The 22,927-nt window shown below is 38.3% G+C and overlaps 1 protein-coding gene and 1 pseudogene across 5 annotated transcripts in view; one reads left to right on the forward strand and one right to left on the reverse strand.

Moving 5' to 3' along the window:
• Positions 1-3,716: 3,716 nt before the first annotated feature.
• On the forward strand, positions 3,717-12,177 carry LOC128588694 (pleckstrin homology-like domain family B member 2; annotated as a pseudogene).
• Positions 12,178-17,848: 5,671 nt separating this feature from the next.
• The window catches only part of ADAM10 (ADAM metallopeptidase domain 10), a 181,793-nt gene continuing 176,714 nt past the window's right edge, over positions 17,849-22,927 (reverse strand). For all 5 annotated transcript variants that reach the window (XM_053594026.1, XM_053594023.1, XM_053594027.1 and 2 more), the window contains 2 exons: positions 22,184-22,310; positions 17,849-20,102 (listed from right to left, as the gene is read on the reverse strand). In XM_053594026.1, the coding sequence (XP_053450001.1) occupies positions 20,008-20,102; positions 22,184-22,310 (222 nt within the window). In that variant the 3' untranslated portion in view covers positions 17,849-20,007. The remainder of the gene's footprint in view (positions 20,103-22,183; positions 22,311-22,927) is intronic.

Genomic DNA, 22,927 nt, shown 5'->3' on the forward strand with positions numbered 1-22,927 from the left:
TAGCTGAGGCTACAAGTGTCCGCCCCAGCTAATTTTTCTATTTTTTGTAGAGATGGGGGTCTCTCTCTTGCTCAGGCTGGTCTTGAACTCCTGAGCTCAAGCAATCCACCTGCCTCAGCCTCCCAGAGTGCTAGAATTATAAGTGTGAGCCACTGCACCCAGCTCAGAGCGATCTTTTTTAAAAAGATTAGATCATGGGCAGCGCCTGTGGCTCAGTCGGTCGGGCGCCGGCCCCATATATCGAGGGTGGCGGGTTCAAACCCGGCCCTGGCCAAACTGCAACCAAAAAATAGCTGGGCGTTGTGGCGGGTGCCTGTAGTCCCAGCTACTCGGGAGGCTGAGGCAGGAGAATCGCTTAAGCCCAGGAGTTGGAGGTTGCTGTGAGCTGTGTGAGGCCACAGCACTCTACCGAGCCATAAAGTGAGACTCCTTTTCTACAAAAAAAAAAAAGAAAGATTAGATCACATTATTTTCCTACTTAAAGCCCTCCCGATGACCTCCCAGGCTCTTTGAAAAAACTCCAAACTGGGCAGCGCCTGTGGCTCAGTGAGTAGGGCGCTGGCCCCATATGCTGAGAGTGGCAGGTTCAAACCCAGCCCTGGCCAAACTGCAACAAAAAAAAAATAGCCAGGTGTTGTGGCGGGCGCCTGTAGTCCCAGGGAGGGACTGGGACTGCTTGGGAGGCTGAGGCAAGAGAATCGTGTAAGCCCAAGAGTTAGAGGTTGCTGTGAGCCATGTGACCTCATGGCACTCTACCCGAGGGCAGTACAGTGAGACTCTGTCTCTACAAAAAAAAAAAGAAAGAAAAAACTCCAAACTACAGTAGGTTGACCACCCAAGGGACTGTAACCAACTGGTCAACACATGGAAGTGGTCAACATAAGGAAATAGGCCTGTTGTACTGACACGTAGTGGTGCATGTCTGGTCTATGAAAATTAGGTCAATTTAAGGAAGTGATCAATGTAGGGAGGTTGTCAACTATGGAGGTGCTATTGTAATCATGCTGGCCTTCAAGTGGTTATACAATGCGTAAGTCACATAATAGATAGAAATTAGTATGAAGAGAAAGGACCTCTTTATTATACACATAGGAGGTCTTCTCCACCAGGAACACTGTTTTCCATGTGCTCCAATCTTGTTTCATATCCTTCGATAAGACTGCATATTTTTTTAAATTTTCATTTATCCCAAAGTATTTCAATTTCTTGTCATTATTGTGACTCTGTTTCTATCCCATGAGACTTATTACTATTACTTATTATACTTATTACCTATTATAAAACAGATCTGGGTTTTTCTTATTCTTTATTTGTCCACCTTATTGAATTCTTATTTATTCTATTTGTTAGATTGATTTTTTTAGACTAGAATCTCTAGATTCTAGAGATTTAGAGATTCTAAAAAGAGATTGTGCAACTGCTCATCACCAAAAACCATAATCTATACTGATTATTTCATCTTTTCCACCATACTGGGTTTGCCAGAAGCTCCAAGGAAATGTTAGTTAATAATATCAATAGGACACATCACTGTCTTGTTTTTGACATTAATTTAAAAAGTTTTAATGATATGCCTTTTATTGTACTTTTTGTTTTCTTTTTCGTTTTGTTGTAGTAAAATAAATTTTATTGTATTCAAGTGATTTTAACATTTTTATTAGAAATGGCTGCTGAAATTTAGGAAATGTCTTAGTACTATATGGTTTTCCATCTTTAATTTATTCATGAAGGTAAGTTGATAGATTTCCTGATATTGACCCACATTTGCATTCTTCGAATAAACCTTCCCTGGCTACAATGTACTTTTAAATAACATTGCTGGACGTTACCTGCTAAGATTTTATTTAGAATTTTGCCTTTGTTTTATAAGTGAAATTGAGCCAACACCTTTTTTTGATCTATCATTTTTATGCTTTGATGGTCTACAGCTTTTCTCTATGCCCTTGGCCTAGAATAGTTTAGATAATATTGTGATCTTTTTATCTTTTTAATTAGAGAAAAACTCAGCTGTGAAACCATCTGGTTCTTGTGCTTTTGCATGTAATATTCTTAGATTTTTAGCTTTTACTCACCTATTGCATATAACATTTATTAAAATTATTTTTGTGACATATCTTTAAGCAAAAGAGGTAAAAAGTTAAATATGATCATAATAATGAGTAAATGGGGGCATACTATGACAAATCCAAACTGAGCTCTAAAATTCTAATAATTCTTCCTGGGGTAGTTGGAGCAAATGGACATATTTATCCTGGAAAATAAGATAAACAACAGGAACACTAAGGAATATTCTGTCCAATATTACATTTAGAAAGATTCCACAATTGGGGAAAAAACTGTAAAGTTAAATAGCACAGTTAACTCTCAAGAGAAACTACATCAGAAAATGATAATATTCCTCCTAATTCCTTGAGATATTCTTGTTAAGAGTATGATTCAATGCTACCCTTTTTGAAAGTACGTTTGGAGTGGCTCAGCGCCTGTGGCTCAAGCAGCTAAGGCACCAGCCACATACTCCTGAGCTAGCAGGTTCGAATCCAGCCCGAGCCCACCAAACAACAATGACGGCTGCAACCAAAAAATAGCCGGGTGGTGTGCCAGGCGCCTGTAGTCCCAGCTACTTGGGAGGCAGAGGCAGGAGACTTGCTTGAGTCCAGGAGTTGGAGGTTGTTGTGAGCTGTGATGCCACAGCACTCTACCCAGGGTGACAGCTTGAGGCTCTGTCTCAAAAAAAAAAAAAAAATGAAAAGAAAAAAGAAAGTACGTTTGGAGTAATTCTTTTTTTTTTTTTTTTGCTGTGATAGTTTATAATTCAAAGACATAGCCCAAAACTTTAATTTCTTAGGTCAATTTGCTCAAACTGCGGTCCAAAGCACATTCTTATGAGTCTATATATTTTCTTAAAAATTTTAATGGTGGAAGATAGAATTCTAATCTGTATCTTGAAGAAGTGGTGTGTTCTGATTGGTACCCAAAAGGGAGAAGGGTGTTTCTGCTAGAGAAGAGGGTTTAATATAAAGGATGATATTTGTGTACCAGGAAATTTTAAGGATACAACAGTTTCATATTTTTAAATTCCCCATCCTGACCACATGGCAATAAATTGGGCAACACCTTTTCCTCTGTCATTAACAGCCTCTTTCTGATGAGTGCAGAAGCCTTAAGTCTCCTTATTGAGAAGGTAATTCCCAGACCCCACATTTAAAGAACCAGCTTCCAACTCTCGTGTTAGTGATCAGTGTCTAACAAAATTTTTTGTTTGCCAAAATGTGAATTTTGTTTCCTTAGGAATTTATTTCCTAATAGTTAATGATTCTAATAGAGGTAAAAGGTCTATTGCATTGACCCTTTGGGCATTTGCTAGGCACTCAGGAAGGAGATGTCTTCCACGGGGTCGAACACTAAAGGGAAATTGTCTTTTTCTCTAGCCTAATTTTGCACCTGGACTTGGTTGGGGATTTGTTTCTTTCAAATATCACTGCTATCCTCTTGATTAATTTGTCTTTTGTACAGTAAACTTTCCAGATCAGTGGTCTTTATCCTTTTTCAATTTGAAGTACAGTTTTAATAGATTTAATAGCAAAATAGAGGTTGTGTTTGTTAGTTGCACTAGGTTAGACGGCAGGGTTATTTGCCCAGAGGCAGGCCTGACAAGGCGCTGTTCTTTTAAAATCTTTTTTAAGTAAAACTGTCTCTTTTATTTCTTTCCAGATTCCAGCAAGATCATGGCAGAGCATAGCCACACACTAAAGCAGCTGGATTTACAAAATGGTAGCTTAGAGGAAGACATTGGGGTGTCTTCTCTTGAGAATGATTCTCAAAACATGATAGAAAGCCTAAGCCCGAAGAAATACTCTTCCAGTCTTAGATTTAAAGCCACTGGAGATTATTCTGGCTCCTATTTAACCCTCTCACAACCTGTGCCTGCTAAGAGAAGTCCTTTTCCTTGGGAACCAGTGTCAGAAATAGCCCCTCCTTGGCCAAAATCCAGGGAAGCAAGCAAGTCTCTTGTGATGGAACTGACAAAACTATTTCCATGAAACCTCCCACTCCTTTACTCAGCACTGCACCCTCCCTCAGTGGATACCCCCTGGGGAGAGTGGACTTTAATCATTATTCTGGCTGGGATGGTGAAAGGGCCTTGAGGCTCTTAGAGAAGCCTCCCTATTCCAAATACAGCTCAAGGAATAAATCACATAACAATGTCTACTTTCTCGGAGGCCTGGAAGGTCGAAAGGCATCTGGCTCACTCCTGACCATGTGGAATGGAGGTCCTCTGAGTGATGCTGGCTCCTCTCCTGTCAGCAGATCGGGAGCAGCAAGTATGCCTTCAAGTCCAAAGCAAGCCAGGAAAACGAACATTCAGGACAACCCGACACTTCAGCCCAGGTTAACTAGTAACAAAGAGCTAACACCTGAAAACAGGAGCATAAGAACTAGGAAGTATTCAGGCAGCAGCCTGAGTCACATGGGAGCCAACAGCCCATCGCTTCCCAGGTAGTACAAAGCCACAGAGAACCAGCTGATGCCAGCTGGCCTCCAAGAAACTCTCTGGGCAATTCCAAAAGAACAAAACTTGGGGAAAAGGATCTACCTCATAACATAATAGACAATGACAATTACCTTAATTTTTCTTCTTTAAGCTCAGGGGCTTTACCCTATAAATTCTCTGCATCTGAAAGCAATCCTTATGTAAGTTCAAACGTCAGTGTCCCTGCCAGTCCCCGAGTGGCTCGAAAGATGCTTCTGGCTTCCACCTCCTCTTGTGTTTCTGATGACTTTGACAGGGCTTTATACTCAGGCTCGGGACAAGTCCAAGTCATTCATTTCTTCCTGGAGAGCCAAACAGAGTGTTTGCAGCCAGAAGGAACTTCTCTTGCGGATCTGTGGAGTTTGATGAGGCTGATTTGGACAGCCTCAGGGGAACGCCTCAGCCTGTCCGTGCACAGTTGCAGGGAAGCTGTTGCTCGGCCGCCATCTTGCTCCACCCTCCTCCGTTTGGAGTAATTCTAAGTTCATTCAATTCCTAGGGGATTGGTGAGTTCATTCCCTATGTGGCTATAAAGAGGCTATTCTAGTCCCTTTTAAATTGTTTATTTCTAATTTTATTGAATGTGGCTACAAAAGTCTCTTGCTTCTAAATTTGCTAAGGCTTCCTTTGTGATCAAGCACATCATCGATTTTTATAACGTTCTGTTGGAAACATGAAACATTTTATGTTTTTTACTTGAGATTATATATCTATTCAAGTATGTTGAGTGTATTACTCTTGTATATCCTCATTTTTGTAGATTACATCTGATTCTTAAAAAATACTTTAAAATCTATTTTTATCAAGTTGTGCTTGCATTTGCATGGTTTGGTATACATTAAGATTACTAAGCTTTTTTTGTTTGTTTGCTTTTTAAGTTTACTCATCTTAATTCTGCTTCCTAAAATGTGCCGTATATTGTTACGTAATACTGTAGAACCTCTATAAGCTGACAACCCAAGAGACAATAAAAAGCTGGTTAACATAGGGTGGTGGTCAACATAAGGAACTAGGCCTACTATCCTGACACGTACATGTGTGCAAGTCTAGTCTATGAAAATTAGGTCAATTTAAGGAAGTGGCCAATGTATGGAGGTGGTGAACAATGGAAGTTCTACTGTATTCCTCTTATAGTGACTCATACCTAAAATTCCTTCTTGTCTGACAATTTTGTTATATTTATTTTCTTTTTTATTATATTTTCCTGGTATTTTTGTCTATCCCTTTATTTTTAACTTTTCTTTATACTTTAAGTTTCTTTAAAACTTTGGGGTATTTTTCTTCTAGTAAATCTGGTTCATTTATTTTTTAACTCAATAGGAAAATCTAGTCCATTCACACTTATTGAAATGATTGAACTCCTTCTCCTATCTTACATTATCTATTTATTGACTTTTTTTACTAATCATTTCCTCCTTTGACTTGTCTTTATTTTTGCAGCATTATCAGATTAATCTTTCTCCTTTCTATCTTGTTAATACGATTTCTTTTGTAGAAAGAAATCTACAAAAGAAATCGTATTAACAAGATATGATTTCATTCTATTTCCAGGTTACTTTCTCTTTTCCTATTGCTCATAATCAGATAAATATTTCTTTACCATTATATGAAAAACAGGCACGTCTTTCACCAAATACTCTATTCCTTTACTGTTTCCACTCCTCATCTCAAACTTTGGAATACTGTGACTTCCATCACAGTTGCATACCACTGTCCAGATGGGAACTTTGGAACATTTCCCTCTTTACCACCCAGCCTCAATGGCCAGATTTGCTGAGATTCACTTACTATTTTTAGCAGCAGACTATTTTAAGAGTTGACAAGGCAGATGGTGATGTGATCAAGTCAGAATAAACTTTTACGGAGTGGAGGACCCCCAGCAAGGCTCATAGGCAGAGGGAAGAGCTTCTCTGACCTTTGAGTATCCAGGTGCTGATTCGGGCTATAATATATCTTTACTATTCTTCTAAGATTTTATATTCTTCTGGTCCTTCTCAACTCTTCTGGAGATTTTGACTCACAAAGTAAAAGGAACTGGCAACATATTCTTGAATGCTTTTTTAAAGATGAACCAAGTGCCAAGCTTCAGGACTGACTAGGTCATTTCCATATGGCTTTTTTTTCTCAGTGGTTGGCAGTTTTCCATATTGTAGCTTCTGGTGTTGTAGGTAAGCAGTCCAATGCCAAGATGATCCTTTCTTCTTTAGGATTAACTAGTTCTTCCCAAAGGAAACTTGTAAGCTTTTTCTCTATTCTTAAAGCTCAGAGTTTATAATAATGCCTAGGAGTGTATCTTTTGATCATCAGTCTTGGAACTCAAGACTCAAAGAAACTCAAAGGAACTCTGCAAGTGTCTCTTCATCTCAGAAACTTTTCTTATATTTTTGGCGGCCTCTTCCCAGGAGTGTCACATCCCTCACCCCTCCCTCTTCTGGATTTCCACTTTCTCCTGACTTCTATCTCTGTAATTTTGCTCTGTGCTTTGAGGTGTATCTTTCTTTCTCTGACACTAATTCAGACATCGACAGCAACTGCCTTCTCCTTCATCTCTTGAAACATTTCATTCAAAATCATCCTTCTTTGGTCCCAGAAAATCGGGGGTGGAGGGTTGTGGGGCACTTACATCTCCTTTTCTTATTCCTCGATTCAAGTTACCTATGCCAGAAGCTATTTCTATACTGCAGGTGCTGCTTGTGATTCTTCTCCCTGGCTACAGGGCCCCAGTAGGAATCTTCTTTTATTTTGTTCACTGGAGCTCTGTTCCAGGTCCTGAGGCATCTTACATGGCAGCCTTCCCTACATGGTAGAAGAAACAGTAGCATCAGCCTCCCCAGGCTCAAGCTTAGCACCAAGTGGGTTATGAGCCCTCTGGTAAGGCTTTCTGCTTCCTTCCCAGTCTCCTCACCTCTCCCAGACTCAGGGGCAAAGGCAACTTAGCCCACTTAGTGAGCGCCTCAAGAACTGGAAGACTCACACTCACAAGGACCTTCCCCCTGGTTGCCTCCTTAGGGCTCTCAGATTCAGTCTCCAGGAAGAGAGACAAGTCTTGCCCCAGCTCCCTCTGACAGGATTCTGAGATGACCTGCAGCCTCACCCACATCCCAGATCTTATCTGCCTCTTGGAAGCCCCAGCAGGTGCTTTGCTCAGAAGCAGCAGATGGGTCAAATTGCAAGTAGAAAAGAGGCAGGATGTGTTCAAGCTGTTATTTTTCCAGAACCCCTTGTTCCTCACATTTCAGAACTCCTTGACATCTTTATTTTTTGCATTCTGAAGTGCTCAAAATGCTACCACCCCTACCTCAAATCTTCTCTGGTGCAGATTCAAACAATTATGATGCTTTTGGAAGATACCTCAAACTGGCTTATTAAATAAGGAGGTTGTTTGAGGTTTTTTTTTGGTTGTTGTTGTTTTGTTTTTGTTTTAATCTCAAAAATATGAATTTCCAGGTAGGTTGGGCTTCAGGAATGGTTTATTCAGCATGTCAGTAATGTCACTAAGATGCAGTTTTATTTCTTTGCTCTGCTCTGCCATCTTGAATGCTGGCTTCATCCTCAGGCTGTTGGCATGGTGGCTGCTCAATTCCAGGCAGCAAACGTAGACATAACAACATGCAGAGAAAGAAAAGTAGAAATCACCCAGTAGACATCCCCTCATACCTTACTGGCCAAAATTGGGTGACATGACCATTCCAGAACTTGGCAGAAGCAACAAGATAAAACTGTAGACTGATCATCTCTACCCACATGGCTATTTGAGAAGATACTTGGAAATCAGAGAACACCTGCTCACAAGCTAACTGTTGCCAGTTCAATAAGCAGTTTTTCACACAAAAACAAGAATAGTTGGCATGAGTGCTTACCATATGCAGAGGGCCTCACATACATTCCCATTTAATCCTCATCACAACTCTCTGAGGTGGCTAATATTATTATTCTTGTTTCACTAAGGAGCTACCTAGAACTTAATTTTTTCAAGGTCCCAGTTCCCATGGCTGGTGGACCATCATTTCCCTCCTTATATTAACAGATCTATGCATCTGTGAATGCAGCCTAGCACTGTAGTCAGTGACAGAATGTGTCCTGGACACAGTAACTCCTTTGGACCCGTGTGGAGGCTGTGATTAGGTACTCTACTTTAAGACACTGTTTTTTCATGTTATGGAGCCTGGTAGCCAGCTAAAAGTGCAAACCATGTAGAGCAGACCACTGGCTAGGCCCTCCCTAGTGCAAGCTCAAAAATCCTATTCTAAAACAAGCCTCAAGATCTTACTTTGGAGCAGCTAAGCCCTACATTTTAAACACTCTTGGCTTGCACATGTATTTTGTATATTCCCTAAGGAACTAATATTTATGAATGTATTCATTTATTTTATTTTTTTGAGACAGAGTCTCACTCTCTTGCCCTAGGTAGACTGCTGTGGTGTCACAGCTCACAGCAACTTCAAACTCTTGGGCTCAAGTGATCCTCCTGCCTCAGCCTCCCGAATAGCTGGAATTACAGGTGCCCACCACAATGCCTGGCTATTTTTTGAGACAGGGTCTCACTCCTGCTCAGGCTGGTCTCAAACTCCTGAGCTCAAGTGATTCACCTGCCTTGGCCTCGCAGAGTGCTAGGATTACAGACATGAACCACCATGCACAGCAGGAACTACTGTTTATCTAGTGTAGAGAGCAGGCTGTGAGACGGCAGAGCCCTCACAGCCTGGGGAACATTCAGAGAATGAACCCCCAACTGCTTCTCCTCCATTCTCAAAACAGCCATATTCCTTTCTTCATGCTCCCTCTGCCAGAAGTCAAGTAGCCCTTTCTTTGTCTAGTTAACTATGCAGAGATCCTTGAGATCTCTCCCTACTTTCTCCTTGTCATATGCTAACAAAGTTAAGTAATAACCACTAAGTCACACAGTTCTTCTTTTGTTTTGTTAACTATGCTGGGATCATCGTGATCTCTCCCTTCTTGCTTCTTGTCATATGTTAACAAAGTTGAGTAGAAACCATTAACAAGATGGTTTGTCTTTGTTAAAGTCATTTACACTTTCCTATTGTACTGTAAGACCAAATCTGTCTTTTGTTTATGCTATTTCCCCATATGGTCTATTCTACCTCCCCCTGGACAACCCTATACAGATACTATAAAATAAAGTTGATTTTGTGCTTCGGCGCTGGCTGCAGCCATCAGCTCGGTCAGACCTCCCAATCCCATCCTTTGTCTCTGTGTCTTCTCTTATGCTGTAATTTCCTCATTCCCCACCAATTCCACTCTGGTTCGCGACAATCTAGGAAATCAAACAAGTTCTTTCTATTCCTGTCTACGCCTGTAACTTTGCACTGGGAGCTCTGGGGTGTTTGTGTGTGTATCTAAGTGGTTTCCCACTATAAAAGCAACGTAGACTCCAAAACATTAGAGGCAGAAGATATGTGACATCCTCTTCAACTCTCCTTTCCTTCTCCTACCCTAAGATAATCACTATTAACTACATGACATAATTCTATAGACTTTTTTTGCAACACATTTATTTTTTACTATGGGAATATTCAAATACACGTAAGTGTAGAGAATAGCAAAATAAAACTGGATATACCCATCACCCAACTTCAACAAACAACACTGGCAATGCATTGTAAAAATAGTTAACATCACATTTAGTGATTAAAAAAAATTATTTATTATAAAAGAAATCCAGTTCATAAAAAATTCAAGCAGTGTGGAGGGTATAAAACAAAAACTAAAAATCATTTTCCTCTTGCCAGACCCTTAATCCCAGTGCTCAGAAATAACTTAACAGCTTTTAAAGTATTGAGCTAGACATTTTCTACGAATAAATTATACATTTTTACAAATGGAAAATAAATTTACACAAGAAATCAGACCATGTATATGTATTATATATACTTGCTCTTCCACTTAGTATATCTTGGCCTTCTTTAGGAGAAAATACCTGGAGGTGGCCTGCATTCTTTTTTTTTTTTTTTGTGGTTTTTGGCCGGGGCTGGGTTTGAACCCGCCACCTCCGGCATATGGGACCGGCGCCCTACTCACTGAGCCACAGGCGCCGCCAGGCCTGCATTCTTAAAAGCAGCGTTCCACTGGAAAGCAAACTTGACTCACGGATTTGGGGAGGGGAACAGCTAGTTAGCCTGGAAGATACGTTCTGTCTTTACAGTTAAATTCAAGAGGGAGATTGGCATGCTCCCATCCAATGGGCACAATGTACGGGTATACGCCTCCTGTGTGAGGCGCTCAGCTACAACTTGGACTTTACCTAACAACTGCAAATAATGTAACATAATTGTACCCTCGTATTAGTTTGAAATTTAAAAAAAAAATACTGGAATTCTGTGGGAAAACTCAGAAATGTTTGTCTGGAGGTTTGCTGCTAGAAAATACCATTTCCAAAATGTTTAACTTTCACCTTTCATTATGAAATAGTAAAACAAAACAAGTACCATAGACTATTTAGCTGAAGAAAACATCCACAAACACAAAGCAGCCAGGGCGTCCTGTTTTCTGCGTTGGGCTTTCTGAGTATTTCTTCTCTCTGGAGTTATCATCGGTTAGTTATGGGCCCCATTGCTAAGCTGTGCTTTTCCCATTTGTGCAAAACATGGTGGGAATGTTTTATACTCTACAAATACAGGACATGTTAGATTTTGAAAGAAAATATCTCTACAGAGATGAAGGGAGGTTGTGCCAGGGGATTTAGAATCAGAGATGTTAAAAGTTAGAAAAAAGTCAGTAACACGTAATGAGACTAACTTTTGGACCTATCTTGTAAAATCAGCTTCATGGCCTATTTATAAAACACAAATCTTTTATTAAAACAAATGTTTATTGAACATCTATTGTAGCCAAGTGCAAAGAAATGGAAATTAATAAGGTACAGTCCTATAGAAGAACAAAGGAGGAATGGGCAGTCCAGACAAAAAGTAGGGCAGTGCATCAGTCAACTGCCCTGTAATTATATCATTTCTTAAAGTTTGCGGCAGTAAGTTTGGGCTAGTTAAAGCAAACTTTTACCAAAACTCCAAAACTTAGCTCCAGCTCATCCCTATGGAAATCATCTTGGCCTCTCCCCACTATCTACCAGGGTCAGTATGCATCTCTCCTCTGAGATTCCAGGGCACCTAGCGTTTGTAGGTTCCAACGCAAACCCCTCTGTATTTTAACTGTTGGTTTCTTTCCTTCCACTAAAACTGTGAGCTACTGAGACAGCCTGGATTGAAGGCCCTGGGAGGCTGTGAGAACAAGTTGCAGTAGGTGTGAATGGGAATTGAAGTATTACATTTTGCTGCGTATAATGTGCACTTTTTGTCCATATTTTTGAGAGAAAAAAAGAATGTGCGTCACATGAGGGTAGTGTGGCTCAGGAGCCCAGCGGGCCTCCTGGGGCTCCTGTGCCCTCCTGCCTGGGCCCACCAGGGACACTGGGCTGCAGTCCAGGACGCTCCAGGAACCAGTGCAGTGGGCGGGAGCAGCCTCCACCAAGCACCATCATCAGGGGAGGAGGAGCCAACATGTCAGGGAAGGAAGGGCTCAGGGGAGAGAGGGAAGGGGCGGCCTTCACAGAACAGGTGACTGCAAGAGGGCAGTGGGATCAGCACATTTACCAGGAGAGCTTAGCCCTCCCCCAGATGTGTCTCTCCTAGCTAAGAGCCAGCCACTTTCTTTTTTTTTTTTTTGTGGTTTTTGGCCGGGGCTGGGTTTGAACCTGCCACCTCCAGCATATGGGACCGGCGCCCTACTCCTTGAGCCACAGGCGCCGCCCCAGAGCCAGCCACTTTCTTGAGGGGCATTTTCCTGAAAGTTTGGGCCAAAACCCTGAGTGTACGTTAGACATGGGAGCACATTCTACATACAAAATACAGGCAGCTACGAGTGTAAATGGTGATTTCAAGAGTTGGCTTACATATGGCAGGACTGCCTTGCAATTTGCTAAGGGTATACAGAATTCCAGGGAGCAGCAGATCAGAGGGACACCTCATTCAGCTCAAGGTTCTGATCCCAAGTCTATGGCAGTCACGATACAGAAGTCCAGGTCTGAAAACTGAGGACCTTTCACAACTCCCTGACTATGACATCTGTCAAAGTAGAAGTCAGCTTTTCAGCAAGTGAATACAATGCTGAGCAAAAATTAAAAATCATTAAAAAAATTAACAAAGGAACCTGAAAGATAAAGTTTACATAAAATAAAATCAAGAGCAGAAATATCTTTCCCCAAAGAAAAATGATCGTATCAGCCCAGCATACAACCAATTAACATTATTTTTTTCTCTTTCTCTCTTTTTTTTATTGTTGCGGATTCACTGAGGGTACAATAAGCCGGGTTACACTGATTCCAATTAACATTATTAAAACTCCTATCTGAAGATTTTGGCTCAAGCGTTGCTTTCACAGGGAAGTATACCCTGACCTTCCCATGTCCTACCTCCTCCACCCTATCCCTGCTTTATCAGCTCTTGGATCACCAAAGACCTCCCCCACCCCAGCACCTATCATGGCCAGAATTGTACATTTACTCAAATAATTGTTCAATGAGTATCTGTCTCATTTACCAGACCAGAAGCTTCATCAGGGCAGAGACTCAGCCCACTACTGTATTATCATCCAGCAGAGGCCCTGACGCAATCAAGTGCTTAAGAGATGTCTGTGCAATAAATGACAGAGATAACTGGCCATGCGTATCAGCACACCACAGAAGCCAAAGAACGCCGCACACGCCCTGATAGGACTTCAAGTGAAAAGGGGGAAAAACGGTTATCAGGCCAGTTCACTTAACCAGAGATGCTACTAATAGGTGCTTATGAAAAAAGGAAAACTAAATATAATCACAAAAGTGAATGAAAAATTAACATACTGACATCTTAATTTATAAAAATTATCCTTTTGTGTTTGGAAATACAAAGGCTAACTCCCATGCTCAAAGGCGGTGGGAGAAAATAATAATAAAATGTACATTTAGAATGAAGAATAATGCAGCTTAATTTATGCAATATTACCAAATAGGCTTCATTTTTTCACAATGATTTCTAAAACCCATGAAAATGGAAGTACCTTTTATATCAGACAAGCTACACTCTATTAGGTTAATTCTAATTTTTTTACACTGCAAACAATTATAGGAGATATTTTTTAAAAATACATTTCCACCTCCAGGGATCATTATCATTTAAAAAAGAAAGGGAAGAAGAAATCTAGTTTACTGTACTGAGCTATTTATTTAACATTTATTCCAATGTGGGACACAAAAGTTTCAGTGGATGACCACACTCCCTGATATATTTAGCAGAAAACAAATATCTTTCTTAAATAGCTAGCAAGCCCCTTAACAATTAGAGAGCAAACAGGGACCAAAGGGCCTGCTTGCTAATACTGATAGCTTCAAGATTTCACCCTAGTCGTTGAAATCAATTAATTATTCATTGTAACTGGAGCAGAATATAATTATGTTAGCTTGACTGGTTCAAGTTTAATTCCATTAAAAAAAATTACAAAAAGTCATTATGAATATAGATTATCACGAATTACTGTTAAAATAAAAACAGTAATGAATAAACTTCTATATGAATTCAAATTCACATTTAAAACACTTTCATGGAAAATTTCAACTATAAACACAGGCGGAAAAAATAGTGTATCTCTTAAGTACCCATCACCCAGCTTCAATAATTATCAATTCCCAGCCAGTTTTGTTTCAACTATATCCTTACACACTAGCCAACTCCAAATCCTCAATTATTTTCAAGCAAATATTACAGGTATCTTTTTGTTTTTACATATGTCACTTCATATCTCTAAAAAATAAGAGCTCCTTGTAAAATATAACCGTAATACCATATCACATTAAAAAAAAATAACAGTAAAAATCCTTAATATCACCAAACATCTAGTCAATCTTCATATTTCTCCAAGGGTCTCTTAACAGTTCATTCAAGTCGGGATCCAAGTAAGTCCATAAATTATCTTGGTTAGCTGTATCTCTTAAGTCTCTTTTATTCCTTTTCTTCTTGAATTTTAGTTGTTGAAGAAATAGGGTCATTTGTCCTGTAGTTTTCCAGAGTCTGGACTTTGCTGACTTAATCTTTTGTAGTATCATTTGTTCCTCTGTCTGCTGTATTTTCTAGTGTAGTGGTAGTTAGATCTGCAGGCTTGATCATGATCAGATCTGACTTTTGGCAGGACTGCTTTGGAAGTGGTACTTCCAACATCAAACACAAAACCTGAGTCCTGTCTCTTTATATAGTTAGCAGTCACTGGTGGTTACTCTCTAGATCAGATCCATAAATTATTGGGGGATAAAATGGTGTTATCCTAAGTCTATCATTTCTCTGTAGCTTATTAGCTGGAATGTCTTTAAGAGCATATACCAAAGGTAACTACAATTTTGTTCATTATCATTAACTCAGAGTTAAATATGAAGGGAGAGTTTCAATCTCCTGTACATATTATCCTTATTGATAGTAAAATCAGCTTAGCTTACAACAGTGGGAACTTCTTCAAGGTGCCTCCTGAATCTTTTGGACAGACCTCTGGTATAACACAATGTTTTCTAGGTTCTCCTTGGACATTTTTTTCCCTCCACCTGGAATTAGTCATTAATTCAAGAAAGTCTGGTTTCTTTGAAGTAAACTGCATTTTTTTTTTTTTTTTGCAGTTTTTGGCTGGGGTTGGGTTTGAACCTGCTACCTCCAGCATATGGGGCCTGTGCCCTACTCCATTGAGCCACAGGTGCTGCCCAAAAACTGCATTTAGAAACCACAACTGGGGCACTAAATATGATATTTATTTAAATTAAAGCTAATAAAGTTAATTAAACAGGAGTCTTCTACTGTTGTTTCTAATAGTGGCTGCACATGTGAATTTTTAAGCATGAGATTCTTAGATGTGTCTAAAAATTATTCTTATGTATTAATGGTAAGGGTACAACTTGGTACATCTACCCGGAAGACAGTATCACAACTTGTATCAATGACCTTTTTTAAAAAAAATCTTTTTTGAGACAGAGTCTTAAGCTGTTGCCTTGGGTAGAGTGCCGTGGCATCAGAGCTCACAGCAACCTCAGACTCTTGGGCTCAAGCAATTCTCTTGCCTCAACCTCCCAAGTAGCTGGGACTACAGGCGCCTGCCACAATGCCTGGATATATATTGGTTTTTTGGGGGTTGTAGTTGTCATTGTTGTTTGGCAGGCCCGGGCTGAATTCAAACCCACCAGCCCTGGGTGTACGTGGCTAGCGCCCTACCTGCTGAGCTACAGGTGCCAGGCCTTTATCAATGACCTTTAAAAAAAATCTTTAACCCAACATTTCTACTTTTAGAATTTTATTATTAGGCTTAGGATTGTCCTCACAGGATTGTTTAAAATAATGAACCTGGAACCTAAAGGTCCCAACCAGTGGGAATGGGTTAATTTTAAAAATAAATAACATGTCCATGGAATAAAATATCTACAGTCATTAAAATGATATCGTACAATATCAATATACTGTTAAATATGGTAGGAAGGTTATAAAAGTATACGGATTATGCTTTTAGAAAAAAACATCTTGAAGACTATTTCTCCAAATCTTAACAGTGCAAACTAGCCCTCTGCGTCCACTGCTGGTTAAGGACTTGACTTCCCTGGCTCTGCCAAGTCAGACACTACTTCCCCAACCTGCTTCCCAGTTTCCAAAATTTTGCTCGTTCTCTTCAATCCACCTTGTCTTTGTTGGATTATCCCTGATCACTATCATTTTAATGGAGATTTCAGGAAAGAGCAGACGCTCATCAATATTTTTGCTCAACTCTCCTTTTTTACCTAGCATCCTATTGCTTTTTATAGGAGAGAACAGATGCTCTGAATAGTTTATCTATTATAAAACACACTAACTTCTACTGAAAATAGTATATATACGTAGGTATGTAAGACACACAAGATAGGGCGGCGCCTGTGGCTCAACGGGTAGGGCGCCGGTCCTATATGCCGGAGGTGGTGGGTTCAAGCCCAGCCCCGGCCAAAAAAAAAAAAAAAAAAAAAAAAAAAAGACACACAAGATAGCAATGTAAAGTACACAGGCTCAATTTGTATTCTAATCATATACAGATACAGAGTTGGCTACAGAAACAATAATGATAAAACTGGTAATAAATGGGAAAAGCTAATCAAATGGAAGTTGTCCATTTACTTCACTGATGCTCTGATACCTTCAATTAGAAATAATGAGAAAATGAAAGGCCTTCTCAAGCACAAGTGTCTACACTTTCACAGCTGCCGAAGATAACAATCACATCTTGGTAGAAATAATAATCATTAGGTTAGACCACAGGGACAAAGACAAGGTCTTTTTTTTTGTTTGCAGTTTTTGGCTGGGGCTAGGTTTGAACACAGCACCTCCGGCATATGGGGCCGGCGCCCTACTCGTTGAGCCACAGGCACCGCCATAGAGACAAGGTCTTAAGGATAAAGCAGTTTGCTCAGCTTGAACAAACTCTTCCCTGAAGAGCATAATATTGTCTGACACTGTGGGGAACACTAAGCCCAATAATGCTTAATAAATGTATTTTATTTCTGATTTTGTGAGTTGGTGCCTGAATTTAGAAAACTGAAAAAGAGAAAGAAAAAGAGACAAAGAGGAAAAAAGAGGGAGAGGGACATTGCTGTCTAAACAAAATTTAAGCATTCATTTACAAGTAAAATGAACACATTTATAATTACCTGAATTAACATTGATGGGTTCATGACTAAACTACATAACTAAACATAATATACATTTTTCTAAATTAGCAAAGCAAATTGCATATTTACTCATCTAACAAGTATTATTTATTTACATCTAAACTTGACTAGAAAAGAATTTGAGACAGACTACTTCATGTGGACCCTACCTTGAGCTTTAATTCCTTTTCTAGATAACACTAAAATGTCAATTCTCTCCTTATTTGCTATGAATTTGACAAAACAGGAAAGTGTTGGCTCAAAATTTTAAAATATACTTATTATTAAAGCAGCCTTTTAAAATAAATAAGTTACTTAGCATTCAAATAAATAAAACTGTAAGTTTCCAAAATGACTCATCTCTTCCACCAAGCACTGAATATTGATTACAAATGTAAAGCGTTTGAAGATTAGTAGTTTTAAAAATGTTGGCTGTCTGTAGATGAAGTATCTAATTGGAAATATTCTACATGGACTCCAAAGTAGGAATATAGATTATCTATACTTGTGCGGGAAGAGACAATCTTCTTTCTGCTTAACAATCTCTTTCATTTAGTAAGAACAAGTTGCCTTGTGGGAAGTTTTTTTGATAGTTCTCAAAGTTCAAAGACTATAGAACCTTCAAGTTGATTTCATCAAGTCTATTTATTAATGCATTTCAAGTTTCAAAAAACCTTACATCTTTGCACAATACTTTATTTTTTTCAATTTTTAGTAAAAATTTCCAAAGTGAACAAAAAAAGATACTGTATAAAACACAGTGGACATTAAACTGACAGTAGTATTAGATCTCATTTGTCTTGATCCTTTTGTTTTACCACACCTTGATTCGCAGTGGAAAGAATTCAGTGCACATATCTCTTTTCAGAAAACACTTAACTTAGACTCAAAATAAAATAGGGCAGTGTGTGTACCTGCCAAAACCCTACCACAGGATAACATTACAAGCAAAAAATTTACATGTCCCAAAGTCTACCACACTCAAGAAGTTACTAAGAACTCTTGCAGAATAAAAGTCACCATTTTAGAAATGCAAACCCACTTCCAACCTTTGCACAGTCCAAAAACAAAGGCATTTAAATGATTTAAAAAGCAATTGCATACATATCTACCTACTTGTTTGTTTAGAATTATTTATAGTCTATCTGGGATTTCATGTACAAAATTTGTCTCTAAATCATGTACAAAAAGCTGTATTTTGAAAAAAGTCACCAACATACTGTACAAGTTTACAAGGAAGAGATCCCATTGTTTTCTCTAGCATTTTTGGCCTTGCTGGCTTGCGTCACATTATGAGAATGATTGTGTAAACCTTATACTCTTAAAAAAAAAAAAAGGAAAAAAAAAAGCCATAACACAGAAATCTTTTCAACTTTCCCTAAATTTGAGAAGTCAGGAAAACCATAGCTGTTTACTTCTAATTTAAGCAATGGAACTGGAAAACAGAAGCAATAAATAAGTCACAAGCTTAAAATTTTTTTTTTGTAATGCCCCTTCCATTTCCTGCATAGCAATGAGCCTGTTAATACATTAACAGAAAGCTTTTGCTTTCTCTTTCTTTAAAATGCCAATTATTTACATCTGTCTTAAAAATAAATTTGGAATGGGACATTGTGCTGTTTCACCTTCATTATTATTAAAACATTTTTGGGAAAAAAGTCACAAAGTCTACCTACAATTTTAACTACTAGTTGAGCAAAGTACTCATCTTTAGTGGTTACCAATGATCAGTGATGATATGATGAAAAAACTTCAGATATTTTGATAAAGACACAGCTTTTCTTTTCCATATCAGACAAAAAACATAATTAGTATACTTTAGATATATGGAAAACAAAATAAGTAGACTACAAACAGAATAATTTCTTTGACATAATTATCTACCAAACCATGAATAAAATTTCATCTATCAATTCAAAAATGGAATTGAATTAGAAAATTTAAAATACACAAGCAGAAGTCAGACATTTACATAAAGAACTCTGAAGTAGTATGCTGCTAATGTCCAGTTTGCATAACACTTAACTGTGTTCTTCAGCATAGTCACTCATGCTCACAGCAGCCATGTGATAAAGAAAAAATGTATTAGACTCAACTCCATCATAAGAAAAAGGTAAATTGATTTTCATTTCAAAACTGCCTGTGTAAAGCATTACAGAAACCTGGACCACTGAATACCACCATTCTCTGTTATCCTGAGTATGTCAATTAAACAGTAATTTTTCATTAAGAGCGGAAAAATTTTATAATACAAAGAAACATCCATATTGCAATTTCTGTTTACAATTGCACACAGAAGTACAGTGTACGTAAGAAATACATGTCTGCATATAACAAGGTATGTACATTGGCAAGTGATGTCTCCAATGTTGAGGTGGTCGAGCCTCCTAGCCTATATTGGCAGTTGAAAAAAATATATATATATTTCAATTTGTGATAAAAGTTTATCGAGAGCCAAGTTTGCCTGCAAGTGAAGAAAATGCAGCAACGAAGAACAGGGAACAAGGGGCACATAATAAGATTCTAAGATTTTGTGCCATTAGGTTAAAAATATCTGTCCATAAGAAAATTGGGTTCCTTTTCCACCTCCCACCCCCAAATTGGAATTTTCAGGCTTTCAAATTTAAGTCATTCCACCTGATCTGAGGACATAATCTCTTGCCATTTTTTTTCTTCAACTGTTACTTGTGAGGGTTTAGTCTGGAGATGATGATTTAATAGTTTTCTCTTTGGAGTGAAGTTTTCCCATTGTAGGCACTAGGAAGAACCAAGGCAACAGCTGCAGTTAACGTCTCATGTGTCCCATCTGATAACTCTCTCGGGGCCTCTGACGCTGGGGCTGCTGAATGGGCTGTGGAGGTCTCCTCCTCTTTAAAGTGCCTGTGAGTCGCAATAAAAGAAAAACAGATTTATTATGAGCTATTTCATCTTTAAAAACAAAGCTGCTATTTTGACAAAGAAGGTTCTAGTTCAGTACTGTCCAATATAATAATATGAGTTGCCTATACAATTCTAAATTTTCTAGTAGTTATAATAAAAAAAAGTAAAAGAGAGGGGAAATCACAATCTTTTTATTTTATTTAACCTAATACAGCCAAAGTATTTCATTTCATATAATTTCAAAATATAATACAAAAAATTATTGATGAAATATTTCATTGTTTTATACTAAATCTTCAGAGTCTGGTATGTATTTTATACTTGATAGCACATCTCAATTGAGACTACCCACATTTCAGTGCTCAACAGCCACAAGTATTAGGCAGATTAATCTAGATTCATTTTATAGATTCTAAGGATACAATCCATGAGGAAATTACTAAGTGTCTTTAAGCAAATAACTTAAGTTCTCTGAAACTCAGATGCCTAGACTGTAAAATAAGAATGATAAATAACTCACATAGTCTCTTGTGAAGATTATAAAATTCACACAACAGTGCTTAGCATTTTTTGTGAGGGGTTAACAAAGTGACAGCTAGTTTTTTTAAAAAGTTGTTAAAAGTGCTATTTAGTTAAAATGAAACCACACACAAAAAATAACTGTTTCATTGAATGAGACCGTAATTGGTAACATTACTGAAATAGTATCATGTATCATGTGGAAATCCCTTAAATACTAATGAAGTCCCAGAGTACAAGCTAACATTGTGAATTTAAGTAATGATATTAAAATCAAATTTCCTCTGATTTTCCCTAAGATACTGTCCTAGCATGACTGCTGGACTTTCTTGCTCCAAGACAGGTAAATGCAGGTGAACAAGTGAGGGAAAATAGAGAAAAGATAAGAAATCTAGTTTTGAACTACTTTCTGTGGAGTAGAGAACTGGCCTGGGCAAGAGGTAGAAGAGGGAAATGGCTCCAGTTAGCTCTGGCTCTCCCCCAGCCACTGCTGGGGGACAATGTCTGCCCCAACATCTGCAGAGAACAGGAGTCCTGAGGGCAGCATAAAAAGCACAAATTCCTTCCAGAGGAGAAGGAACAAATAGAAACAGACTAAATAATCTGGAGCAGTTACTTCTACCTTTTCTCCTCCAAATGCCCACAGCTAATCTAAAGAGGTCCGCTAATGCTACGTCTCCCTGAGAGGTAAAATGTGGAGAGCAGAGCAGCAGTTGTTTTCAGGGATGGCAAATACTTGACTGTGCATAGCTGATGACTGAAGCCTCTAACGTAATACTGTCTCACAGCCTGGGATCTGCATTTCCCCATTAGCATTTCACCCAGGGAAAATGAGTTTATGTGCCAGAAAATATTGCAGGAATGCAAACATCAAAACAATTAAGAAAGCTGGGCACAATATGCCCGTAGTGGCAGCTACGTGGAAGGCTGAATGAGGATTGCTTGAGCCCAGGAGCTCAAGGCCAGCTCAGGCAACATAGTGTGATCTCTTAAAAAAAAAAAAAAAGGAAGTAAAATTGGGCGGCGCCTGTGGCTCAAAGGAGTAGGGCACCGGAGGTGGAGGGTTCAGGCCCAGCCCCTGCCAGAAACTGCAAATTATTAGCATATAAAGACCTATAATTTAAAAGTAGCTTAACTACTATAATAAAAATAAGGCAATATATTAGAATATGAAACAAAAGTAAGAAATACATACCAAGCAAAAATAAAAATTTGTAGTTCTGGGCGGCACCTATGGCTCAAGGAGTAGGGCGCTGGTCCCATATGCCAGAGGTGGCGGGTTCAAACCCAGCCCAGGCCAAAAACCACAAAAAAAAAAAAAAAAAATTGTAGTTCTAAATATTTTTAGACACTCAAGATAAATTAGCATTAAATAGGCAGTCACTGGCTACATTGTGCTGATAAAAAAAAGCACAAACATCAACTAAATCATTGACTTAGTAACCCAATTCTCAAGGGGAAAATCCTATAAAATTTGTCAGTAAAAAGTCATTTATAATTCAATTCTACCTCTTAAACAGTTCTGCGTTATATAAATGTATACCTTGCTCAAATACTCTTACCTGGAAGTGGTTTAGGAGGAGGCAGCTTTGGATTACTACTTGGAGTATGAACACTGCATATCTTAATAAATCCAGCCATTAACATGATGAGGGCAATTCCCATAAGTAATACTGCCCACCAATGAGCCTAGAAATAAACAGATTTTTTTCACTGAAAAAGCTATAAAATATTCTAGAATAGAATATCTTACATCTCAATTTTTAAAGAACATTTGTTGGTTGAGAGTTGTGCATATATATGTGTATATCATGTATGTCCATACATAATAATTTCTTTAAATATAAAAAGTTTAAAGGAGAAAATAGAAATACCCATAATTTCACCTCCTAGAGGAAAGCACAATCTTACTCTTCTTTCAGTCTTTTTCTATATAGAACTGTATTTGTCATATATACAAACACACATGCAAAACTGGAATCATCTTGCTATTGTTAAGCTACATTTGACTGTGTTACTAAATACTTTCTAGTTTAAAATTTAACATTTTTGTCTCTCATTCAAATTAATTTTTAAAACACTCTTTAACTTATACTGTTTCCTACTCAGTTAAGACCAAAATTCTCTTTTCTTCTTCCTCTCCTTATTTCATTGGAATTTGATACCCCGATTATTGTTATGAAATTATCATTACTTTTTAAAACTGCATACCTTGCAGCTTAATATCTGCTGCTAAGATATCTTAATATTAATATCTATAAAAATAGGTATTATTTTTATATTTTAGTTTTTATTATATTAAACAT

This window comes from Nycticebus coucang, chromosome 6 (assembly GCF_027406575.1).
Source record: "Nycticebus coucang isolate mNycCou1 chromosome 6, mNycCou1.pri, whole genome shotgun sequence".
In the NCBI taxonomy this organism is placed as follows: Eukaryota; Metazoa; Chordata; class Mammalia; order Primates; family Lorisidae; genus Nycticebus; species Nycticebus coucang.